At 35.0% G+C, this 12,989-nt stretch overlaps 1 protein-coding gene across 1 annotated transcript in view; it reads left to right on the forward strand.

The window, feature by feature from the left end:
- LOC144442586 (putative RNA-binding protein 18) overlaps positions 1-12,989 on the forward strand; it is a 79,935-nt gene that overhangs the window by 62,839 nt on the left and 4,107 nt on the right. The window contains exons 2-4 of the mRNA XM_078131968.1: positions 9,445-9,571; positions 10,480-10,566; positions 12,840-12,934. Of these exons, the coding sequence (XP_077988094.1) occupies positions 9,445-9,571; positions 10,480-10,566; positions 12,840-12,934 (309 nt within the window). The remainder of the gene's footprint in view (positions 1-9,444; positions 9,572-10,479; positions 10,567-12,839; positions 12,935-12,989) is intronic.

Raw genomic sequence — 12,989 nt, forward strand, 5'->3', positions numbered from 1 at the left:
AAATGATCATAGTAATCGTAACGCGTTGTATAGGAACTAGACTACATGTATATATCACCAACATGTACATACTCTTACTTTCTTTTTTGCTTTTCATTTATTATTATATTAAAATTTAGGATTAACATTTATGTGTTAAAAACAGTTAGTAGTATCTGGCAGAGATTTAAGACAAGTTTTTTAATTTATAAAACAGCTTTGAGAAATAAACTTCTTGACAGCCAGGATATAAACATGTTATTTTAAAGTTTGATATATATGCATGTACATCTTACATGTATGCGTTTATTGACTTCATCACATTCCACCAATGTCAATAAAAATGCTGCCAGATTTCCTATGGGAAGTTACACAAATGTGATTATTTTACCAGTACATGACAACGTTTTTGCATTAAGACGAGATGTTTCTTGTAAAGTGTATTGATAGACTGGTTTTAAGTGTGTACATAAGTGTCTGTGGCGTATCAACCTAAAAGATCACCAGACATAAAGGCCAATGTACTGTCATCAGTTGCATAAATGAAGTGAGTTAAAGAGACCATATGGATGAGGATTTGGAATTTATTTTGGATTTTTTTCAATTTCTAAAACAATTTTATCACGGCTAAATTTATACTTGTAATTCAATAAATTGCAACAAATTAAAAAATATGTACATACAATAACAAACATTTATTAATTTTTTTGCAATTTATTGAGTTACAAACATAGGCTTGGTCTGTGTTGTTTCACATTGATTTTTCAGGTCGGAAGCCATGATAACAATTAAAATCCAAAATAAGTTCCAAATCCTCATCCATATGACCACTTAAAAAAAAAATAAGCCGATAAAATGTACATTAGGAATAGCATGAACATATAGAACACATGCCATCTGTCTCCGATCTAAGTGTATTATGTATGTAATGAACAACTCATTATGTCATTCCCTACCATCTAACTACGTCCATTCAGTCTATCACCATCAGGACACATTTTTGGGGGGTTCTTTTTGGTGCATATGATTTTTAGATCTTTCTATGCATACTTTTCTGTTTATTAGAACTTGCGGTTACAAAGATATCGTTCTTTTCCAGTTATTACACAGATGTAAGTCAGGCTTTGTACCTACTGAAATGACATAATCTTGCCTTTATCCTTTGTAAAAGAATATTAAGTCGACACATCAGGATTATACTTATTCGTTACTGATCAGGACTGTTTTACTTGTTATTTTTGCTTTCCTTTGCATTATGGATATTATGTATATTGCACAACTCAAAACTTGAAGGCTGCTAATACAGGCTAATGCTACCAGGCTGGCACTAATATATGTACATGCATGTACCTCACCAGCATGTGGTAGCAACTGGACCTAGATGGACTCATTGTTAACATCAATCTGGCACGGACACACCTGGAAGGGCTTATCTCATGTTACATTGTACATCCTTGAAAACTCAATGTTTCAAATACTGACAAGATCTTAATACCAATGAAATCATATGAAAAAAATTTACTCATTGATTTCCGACAAAAAATATTTTTTTTCATAAAAGTGAACCAACTGACTGTACATGTATGCATATTATGCAGCTGGTTATGTGTGTCAGCAGGATTCAAGTTATGCCAGTCTTCCAATTCAAAACCTCAAACGTCTTCCGATTCCAATCCTCAATTCCTTACATGTCTTCCGATTTAAATTCTCTCTTCCGTACATGTACATATTCCGTCAGTTCTTGTTTTGTAATATCCTGTGTTAAATTTTACATGCATCTACTATGTGACTTGCACACAGATACATGTACCTTACATTCCAAACGTACTATACAAATGCATATTTATAACCCAGAGAAGTTGTCGTAGTATGCTCTGCATCAGAAAAAATATTTAATAGAAAAACAGGCATACCACGTGGTACCTTTACATACTTACTAGATGCAAGAATAAAATGCCTGTAGGCAGTTCCACATATTAAAAAGAAATTCATTGGCCTAGAGTTAAAAATGTCAGGAATAAATAATATACATCTTGATTAAATATTCTGTATGTACATCTGTATGTGAGTAATGACCTCTTGCACTGCACATATGTAAGTTTAAGTGAAAATAATACAACTACAGAAAACTTAGCTAAGGATAGTTGGGTTTTGTCAAATGGAACCCCAAAGTGGGCATGATATGAATTGGAAGACTTGTGTGCTTTTAGTTAACTATAGGTCACGAGGTACATTTTGTATTCACCAGGTGCGTGTGCATATGCTGTATTTTGTTACAAGAATACAATGTATACATAGTTTGGGATTATCATAGCTGCACATACCAAAAAAAAAGTATCTCTAGTATGTAAATAATAATTATAATGTTGGTTTTTGTATAGCGCATTCCCACTCTGTGTTGAAATTGCTTTAGAATTACAAATGTATTACCCCTGGTACGGATCTATAGCAGCACAGTGGCACGTTATTTCCTCAACTTCCTGGGGAGCATACAATCCATTGCAATTAACCTCTATAAGCACATAGGATTAAAGCATTCACATTGCAACCTCTATCCTACCAGGTCCCCAATTATACAGCTGGGTTGACTGAGGCACAATCATGGTTCAAATCTTGTCCAAGGACTTCACCCATTCAGAAACAAACAGCAGCGACAGGACTCAAACCTGTAACCTGCAGATTCCAAGCCAACCACTCTAAGCACCTTAACTTCCATATTTGTATTCGGTGTATTAGAACACAAAACTGAATGGTCTCTAAAATGAAATTTCTTTTACCGTAGACCCGGAGGCTATCTAAGCTTCAGTTTAATCATAAAATAGGAAGAAACACATTTATTTAAATTAATACAAATAATTTTGATAAAAGCCATCCAATTTTTACCCTGCCTTAGGATATGAACAGATTTAATAACTGTATATCTACTTGGTTAACTTACTCCATTAGTGCGTATGTAGACTTTATGAGTTTTGTGATAGATGTCATATGTTACACACATGTATATAGCTACAGGGTAGATGGGGTCATGGAAATTACACCTTTTATAGAGAGTCGATATGCCGTAAGATACTTGAATGCAAATAAAGTACTGCATGTACGTGTCTATCGTGATATCAGGTTTTGTAGACAGTGGGTTGTGTATATTACACATTTGGAGTCCATACATCCTAAGACAGAGCTTGAAATTCACAGTAGTCCCATGACTACCAATTCTTGTCATGGGGCTACCATACAATGTAATTTGCAGCTGGTCGCCTTCTCAGGTTACCACTAATTATGCGATGATTTAAGGATGGAAGATTTACAGACATAAAAGTATTTTAATATCTTACAGATTTCAAAAAAAGGAACTCTGTTTTCAGTTCAGGAATATGGAACTATCCTTTCAGAAATTGGTAGCCCACTAGGACTACCAAACTAAAACGCAATTTCATTGTATTTTCTATTTGATTCAGTGTCGACATAAATTACAGACCAAATCATCCAATATTAGCGTAGCATTCATTTGCTCCAATCATTCAGCAGTAAACCTGAACTCAATCTGATTAAAATCCGATGTGGTGAAAGCGGCTAGATGTCCTTATTTACCTCTATTCATCGTGTGGGTGACGTTTGTCTTGTTCGGAGTGATCGTGGGAAGGCGGCGATCACTCCGAACAAAACAAACGTCACAACACGATGAATAGAGGTAAATAAGGACATCTAGCCGCTTTCACCACATCGGATTTTAATCAGATTGACCTGAACTTTGACCCTGGAAACCCTCCTTATCTAAGAAACTAAATACATGTACATAATCAAATGGAATTTTGTGTCAGACACAAAAGTTACATCAACTAGAAACTACCCTCCTTTGCCTGACTTAATTTAACCTGCCTCTGGGCTGACACAACTGTTCGTATTTGGAGTTTTTTATGTCAGGTTAAGATTGGAATCTACTCAGAGTCAATACAAGTTGCTAAGTGTTAACCTTCCTATGTCTGAATGCCTCAGAAATACCAATCATAATCAACAACAAACCAAAGCCATTGCGTAAATTGGTTTTATTAAAGGTACCTCATTTCAGTGATAAATTTTAATAAACGTGTTTGCGTAATATGGTGTCACCATATTACTATCAGTGATGTTGTTTTTTGTCCGATTCGGCCATAGAGGGTGTCTTTTTTATTATTTCATCAAATCAAACAAATATTTGATAAGTCAGGTCATATCAGAAACACAGATTGAAATAAAAAGGGCTACCCTTAGAAAATACAGCGAAGTGTTTCAGCTAGTTATCACAGATATTGTAACCTTACATCAACTTTCCAAGTGTTCTACCACAGAAGTACTACACTTCTAGTAATTTCATATTTACTGGTTGACTTACATAATCCATCAATACTTTGTACGTTTAATGTTTTTTTTCGAATTCCTTTTACAATTATTACTACTTAGATTGAACAGATCAAATCCATTATAATAGCTTTTAAAAGGTTTTAAAAGATGTCAAGATTTAGTACGTTATTTAAAAAGTTGACATTAATGTCCCATTTCTTGTTTTAGAGCTTAGATAAAAGTTTTTACTGATTTGGAGAATGGTTGCATATAACTGTCATTCAAACTACATTGTACATTTTGCAATAAAATTTAAAAATATGAAAAATAAAAATCATTTAGATCTGTAGAATTTCTCGTTCTAGTTTGTAGCTTCTTTGCCAATCTACCAAGAAATCAAGAGTTTTATGGACTTGTTTCAAACTAATTGAAATTCTTTGAGTTGTTGGAAAAAAGTTCAAGAATATGCAAATTATGCAGCCATTTTGAAATTCATCAATTTGTAGCTGCCTTTGCTACACTACAAAGATATGAGAACTTTGATGGACTTGTGAAGTTTTTGAGTTGTTGGAAAAAAAGTTCAAGAATCTGCAAATTACATTGTACCATGCTGAATTTCAGATGGTAGATCAGGGTTTGAAATTCACTTTTTTTCTTCGGTAGTCCTAGTGCGCTACCAAATTCAGAAAGTGGTAGCCCAAGAATAAGGACCAGTAGTCCTTTATTCCTGAACTGAAAACAGAGTTCCTCTATTGGAAATATGTGTGTTCTTAAAATACTTTCATGGCCATAAATCTTCCATCCCTAAATGATCATATAATTGGTAGTAGCCTGAGCAGGCTACAAGCTGCAAATTATGGTGGCGCATGACAACAATTGGTAGTCTGTGGACATAGGACTACTGTTAATTTCAAGCCTTGTAGATATTGGTAGTCAACAGAGTTTAGATCATTTTGGCATGTAAAAATGTCATTGTAAAAACTAACAAATCAGACAGAGGCCATGACCAAGCAAATTAGAAACTTTATACATGTAGCATAACGGAAAGTGAGATGGCAATCAGAAAGTGGGCTAACAAATTGGGAAAGCAGTTCATGATCTATACTATATATCCCATTAATATTCTTGATCCATGTTTTTAAAAAAAATGACCTGTCATGTCTGATGTTCTACAATTAGCCTTTACGTCTATATCGTAAATCCCAGGTGGTACATTTTGCATATCCTAAATCCCAGGTGGTGTCCTGTCCATGTTTAGTAATGTCCTTCAACCAACCAGCCTATGTAAAAAAAAAAGATAAGCCAGGCGTTCAATTCCCAGTCCGTGTCATCATTAGTTTATACGTTGTGTAAGTATGACGCAATTCCTTTGTGAAATGCATGCATGCGTTTAAACATGTATCGGTACGAGAGTTTTAGCTTTACTGAGGAATTATTCGGGTAGTTAAATATTGATGGTGCCTCAGTGCTGGTAATTTGCACAGACTGCATTCATGCAGCGATGAGATAAGATGTCGAGAGTTGCCAGTTTAAGCCGACCTTCCTGTCAGTCAATTATAGATAACGTAATAAAGTACACTTCAGTGAATGTCAGATAGTGAAATTATACCACCTGTGTAGAATTTTAACTTTAAAATCGACCATACACTGTGAATTTTAAAACTTCCATGTAAAGTTTTGTATACTTGTAAAGAACTTTGCTGGACTCAAAACCAGCAATATAGTCCAGGAGACATAGAATACTTATTAAACAAATCTATTCAGATTACCAAATTTATATTATGGAAATCACTAGAAAACAGAAGTTGAAACTTGCTCCTAAAGATATGGCTATCATGTAGTATTTAAATTCGAACCCTGAATTCATTTCCATCATTGTTGTACATTTTCACTTCATAGATACTTCCAGTATAGTTTGGCAAAGCTTGTATCGTCAGAGCAGAATCTCACAATCACAATAGTATGTGTACATGGTGTTAAACATATCAGAGACCACTAAATCTGATCATTTGGGCATCCGACTGTATAATTCATATTGACCACCACACAGACGTATATGCACATGTGCATGCAGAGTGCAGTACTTAGAGTTCAAACAGCTATTAACTTAGCTATCTTGTAACACTTCATCCAGTAATAATCAGTTCTTACTAGCATTGTATTAAATTTTACAACTACATAAAGCGTTCACCTTGTGCTCGTACTCAAGAGTGAAACCCCATTCCTTTTACTTTGTGTACGCTTTCAAATCACTGAGTTTGTCAGTTCTTATCAACTTTCTCATTATTTTGCATTTGTCATGCTTTCACACTGTGTCTAGCTGTGTGCACACAGTCTAGCCAGAATCACTATTTCGATGCGGTATATAACTTTGATGTGTAGTAGACTGGTATATTTGACCCCTTATCTACAAACTCCATAGTGGAAAGATAACGATAGCTGGCAACACATATTAGATACCTTTGCCTTCTATTCCATGTTTAGATCACTCAAATCTACTGTGTGATTGACTTCACAGCATGGTGCAATTTCAAAGACACCTGTAAAATGTGTGTAGCTTATCTCCACTACTTTTAACGGCATATTGTGTCTCTGCATCATCTCTTGGCATTAAAAGATGTAACAGTTGTATTGCTAAAAATAAACATGGGTCAAAAAAGATGTTATAGAATTATAATATCTCAATTAACTTGTGGAATATTTCACATGAGAGAGATCTGTCCACAGAATGTAGGTACTATACTACAGCTACGATAGTAGCAAATTAGCACTAACTGCAGAGAATGGTACACAGACAGTGTATTTAGAACATCAATTTGCAGCAATCAGATCTAATTGATAAATGACCTCAATGCACCAGGGTATTTAGATTTTAATGCTCCTCGGACCATTCACTCACTACACTACCATCTCTGCATTCGTTAACACGTGCGTCAACCCCATCAATTATGCTCTGAAATATGAGTGTAGTGTGGTATAGAACATCATTCTTAACCAAATCATCATAGAGGAAATTAGATGGAAATTGACCATAAGTTCTTGGCTCAGATGTTTAACACCTGTACAGATAAATGTTGATGTATGTGTCATCTGGATGATATGTTGCATGAATTTAATAATTGAGTTTTGAAATTTGAAATAAGTAGAATGTTTGGAAGAGGAGAATTGTGTTGCAGTACATGGCTTCAGTTTAATCCATATTTTGGCTGTAGAGATTATCATCACAGTCTTTCACTTCCAGCTTGTACATGTATCAATACATGCTTATAGGCTTAAAGTCGGGTCTCTGTCACACAAATTCTTTGTTAGCTCTCCATGACACAAATTTCTCAGTTGGCTGTGGTGAGAAAGTCAGTTATTTTGTTTGTGTGACTGCCTCCCAATGATTCCAGATTTAAAGATATTGACAGCCTTCACTCACAAAGGGAGTCAGATGTGTAATGTTCCTTCAAGGGAAGCAGCTACCAACATACATGTACCTGTATGTGGCATGGTCAAAGTCATTATACCATTTAGTCATTTATTGAGTGCTGTTGAACAATAAGGTGTTACAGTAATAGATTCAGGCGCTTTATAAATATTTTGATTGATTGATTGATTGATTGATTGATTGATTGATTGATTGATTGATTGATTGATTGATTGATTGATTGATTGATTGATTGATTGATTGATTGATTGATTGATTGATGGATGGATGGATGGATGGATGGATGGATGGATGGATGGATGGATGGATGGATGGATGGATGGTTTGATTGATTGACTGATGATTGACTGATGATTGATGGATGGATAGATGGATGGATGGATGATTTGATGATTGATTGATTGATTGATGGATGGATGGATTGATGGATGGATGGATGGATGGATGGATGGATGGATGGATGGTTTGATTGATTGACTGATGATTGACTGATGATTGATGGATGGATAGATGGATGGATGGATGATTTGATGATTGATTGATTGATTGATTGATTGATTGATTGATTGATTGATTGATTGATTGATGGGTGGATGGATGGATGGATGGATGGATGGTTTGATTGATTGATTGATTGATTTGTTCAAGCTAAGGAAGAGACAGAACCTTTCACTGCATACATGTATACTATTATAACTAATCAACCAAAGAGGATTAACAGATTAAAAGGTTTAACTGCTAGATTAGGGATTAAGTGAGACATCTCAGGTGACCTTTCTGTAGACATTTACCCAGAAATTGAAATGTGTGCATATTAAGTTAAAGCTTCACCAGATGATACATAAATGTGATGATTTCTCCAGTGTAAAAGTTTCATGCACTCCCTATGAACAAGAAGTACATTATATGTAATTAATAAATGTCTTTCACATTGGACAATATACTGATAGTTTTTGTTCAAACCTGAACCCAAGGTCTGAGTTTGAACTTTATGTTTAAAAGAAATATTGAGATAACTGACTTTTTAACAGTACACAAAGGCATAATAGTTGGATGATGCAGGGATAAGCACATTTTAAGTCATTGTACGTAACCGTACCATGAGAGATGGATGTTGTACATACATACATTTTTGTATTGCAAAATAAAACATAGCACATCACTCAAACAGAGTGTGCGTATCTTTATGTTAAAAAATTGAGAGCACCCTATTAAGAGGATGACAGCAGAGTACATGTACGAGTAACAATGCTGAGCACATTACAGACATCATAATATGAGAGAGAGAGAGAGAGAGAGAGAGAGAGAGAGAGAGAGAGAGAGAGAGAGAGAGAGAGAGAGAGAGAGAGAGAGAGAGAGAGAGAGAGAGATACGTACATTGTAACTTGTACATTGTACATGTACATGTGAAAATAAAACATAGCACATCATTCTAACTACATGTAAGTGCGCAAATCTTTAAAGTTGTTTTTGCCAATTTGTTCACATACTTTTATACAGACAAAAATATATATACAGCCCTATGGCAACCTCACCACTATATATATATGTATGTGACAAACACATGTCATTTTCAAATGTGAATATGACTAATTTCTTCTCTATTGAATATCTAGGACACAGTACAACAAAATAACGATAATTGTAATCACACCTGTAGGGCGTAGTTGTACATTTCAGACTTGTAATGAGATGTCGTTTTGTTTGTTTCATTTCAGATATCAGTTATTACAGATATTAAAGAGATACGGTGACGTCAAGGAGTTTGATTTCTTGTTCCATAAATCAGGTCCGAATCAAGGCAAACCTAGGGGGTACTGTTTTGTTAATTACACAAGGAAGGAGGTTAGTTATGCTGTAATTTTATATCATTTTGCATGTTTGGTAGGGAAAAGATCTCTAAGGGCCCAATGACCCTCAAACTAGGTCTTGGTGTCCCAACACACTACAACCTAGAACTTCCAGACTGAGTACAGTTCAGAAATAAATTTCCGATTTTTTAGTCCAGTACATGTATCAGCCTGATGTTAATCAGTTGTAGGCTGGTGTTACTGTAACATTGGGCTGGAGCAGGGATCAACCAATCCTCACCATTCCAGTTACTAATATACATGTATGCTGGTAACATGTTGATTTATTTTGCCATAATATGGGGAGATAATATTTTAGCATTTATACCCACAGACACTGCCAATTAGTCAGAAAGTGTGAGTAAATATCGGTAAATGTTGGTTAATAAGACATGTAGAGTGTAGTTTTTGTTTACTGATGTCTGCTACAACCACTAGCAATGTATTTTTTCACAATGCTGTTGAGTTTTGTTCACCTAGTGACTACGCTCGTCATAGGCTACGTGCTATCCATGTCTCCTTATGACGTCATAAAATCCCGTGGTCTAGGTGGGACCGGAAATACCCGAAAACTCTCGAAGTAAATCCGAAGGGAAGTGACTGAAAAAGGGTCATTTTAAGGTGTTTGCAGACGCTTTTGAAAAGTTTTAAAACCAGAATGCATTTCACAAACATGTCGTCTAGCAAATTAGCGATAGTGAATGTGAGCATTTTGAATCACCTTTAAGATTATTAGTAGCAATGCAAAAATGATCTGTTCCATCAAATTTGCATATAAAGCAATGGAACCTTTTGTCATGTAAATTCACTGTTGTCCTAGTAATACTATTTATCTATGTCAAATAGATAACAGTGTTCTGTTTTCTGGACAAACTTCATATCTGTTTTTTTCTCTAATTTCAGGAGGCAGAGAAAGCTATGAGACAATTAGATGGAAAATTAGCGTTGAGTAGAAAATTATCTGTATGTTGGGCACAGCCTCACTCCAAAGTAAGTAACTAGTAACCATAGCGATGGATTATATATTGATCAGTACAATTTCTTTCTAAGGATTTTGTATTCTTAGATGTTATACCCAATACTTTTCGTTGTTCGGTCAAGAAAAAATATAAGTGACCTAAGGGGCCTTGTCACTACAAGTTGAAAGACAAGTAGCGACAAATCCCTTTAGTCGTATGTATTTTTCAACTGAAAGAACAAAAATATTGGGGAAATATACCTGGGCAACATAATTATATGAAAAATTGTGAAGAGCCAGGGTGGGTTTGGACGTTTGGACTCATATTTTGAACACTGCAGGAAAATGGTATTTAGGCTAATGTTGTGATTTTTCTTTTTTTGGGAATTTTGCAAATCAAATTCTACTGAATGAATGGTGTATATAATTATGTGTGTTATGACATAGAGCAACCAAGGTATAAATCCCATAGTTTATGGTTAAACGTGTACAATTTGGCTTGTATCCTAACTCTTGACCAATAATTTGACAACTATGTTGACACCCTAAGTTTGTTGAAAGTATTCAATTTGATAAAATGTACATGGACATTGTGGTGAGAGTTACCATTTTATAGCCTGAGATAGAGCTGGAAATACAAACAGACTGGTGAATAAGTTATCTGTGAATCTAGAGTTGGAAGTAGAAGCAGACTGATGAATAAGTTATCTGTGAATCTTGGGTTCGAAGTAGAAACAGACTGGTGAATAAGTTATCTGTGAATCTAGAGTTGGAAGTAGAAGCAGACTGATGCATAAGTTATCTGTGAATCTTGAGTTGGGAGTAGAAACAGACTGCTGAATAAGTTATCTGTGAATCCAGAGTTGGAAGTAGAAACACTCAGACTGATGAATAAGTTATCTGTGAATCTTGAGTTGGGAGTAGAAAACAGACTGCTGAATAAGTTATCTGTGAATCCAGAGTTAGAAGTAGAAACACTCAGACTGATGAATAAGTTACCTGTGAATCAGAACATAAACTCAGTCTTATATTATAAAGCCTAAATGACGTAAATGTTATACTAGAGATGTTAGATTAAGATTCTTTCTTTAGTAGAAACAAAATCAGATTAGTTTTATAAAATTTATTAGTAACCTTCTCTAATAAAACAAGTCGTAAATGACCAAATTTTACAACCACTGCAAGAAATTGGATGTATAACACCCACACCCAGACTAGATTCATTTGTGGAAAGAGACATCCAAAATTTATTTGTAATTTGTCTACCTTTAGTGTCAAGAGGAATTGTTACAGATGGCAGTTTATGTGCCTATAGGGGGTTACTGATAAATGAACTCACCCCTAGGCTATTAACCATCAGATGCCATCTTGTATTCTACTGTGATTTATACTGACTGTTCAACAGTTACAGAGATTTTGTACATTTAAGAAATAGAAACTGCAATGTCCTTATTTCACCTCATTGCATCTATATGTTCTTTTGGACACTGTGGATAAGCTTGCACATTGTATCATTATAATTTTCACGAATAATTATCTTCATTTAGCCAGAAAATATCATGAATTCTTTTAATACCAACTAGGTACTTATTGTATCAAATATGTGACATGGCACTTTTTGTTGCTGTTATTTGCTGTCCATTTGTTGGACTCAAATTGTGCTATTTTATCTAGACTTCAAAATATGGAACATTGGATGGTGGTAGTCTGTTGGGAATCAATAGAAAGTTGTAACAGGGTAAATGCAAGCTCTGATATTCATTAGTATGTGATATGTTTCAGAATCTGTTTTTCTGAAGACTTCGAAGCCTTTAGGTAATGGGATATGGGAGAAACAAGATCCTTGTATAGTACAGCATAGCTCTGGAAATGTGTTCTCTGAGAATTTGTTGACACATCTCTGTCCCACTCCTAGAAATACATCTTCAAGAACTCCAACACATGTTTCTCCCCTCCAGTGGGTTCCTCCTATAGGGAAACTGTGAGACTATGCTGATATTTTCTATGCACAGTTTCCAATTAAAAAAAAAACGACCATTAGAACAAAAGACGATAGAATAGACAAGAAGTAGGCTACTGTGCACAAGAAGTATCTGTGTGGTCACATGGTGTCCCTTTAAAAGGAACCATAGTGGCGTTGGACAGAGACTTGTTAGAGATCTTGCTGCACACATCTCAAAAAATAAGTACAGCATAGTTGTGAAGAGAAACCACCATAAAAAAAAAAAAAATAAGTGAACACATTGGTATACTTTAGAACTACACTTTTACTAAATTAGTCAAACATTGTTTATCTTTCATTTAGAACCATAATGACAACAACAAAGGAGGCAAACAGAAATTTCCAACGTGTATGGGTGGTCCTAGCGGTGGAGGTACTACAGCACATAAACCCTTGAGGTATGTATCTATTATTAAAATTTGATTTTCATTTACTGTATTTTTCTGATAATAG

The sequence above is a fragment of the Glandiceps talaboti genome, chromosome 11 (assembly GCF_964340395.1).
Source record: "Glandiceps talaboti chromosome 11, keGlaTala1.1, whole genome shotgun sequence".
NCBI classification, from domain to species: domain Eukaryota; kingdom Metazoa; phylum Hemichordata; class Enteropneusta; family Spengelidae; genus Glandiceps; species Glandiceps talaboti.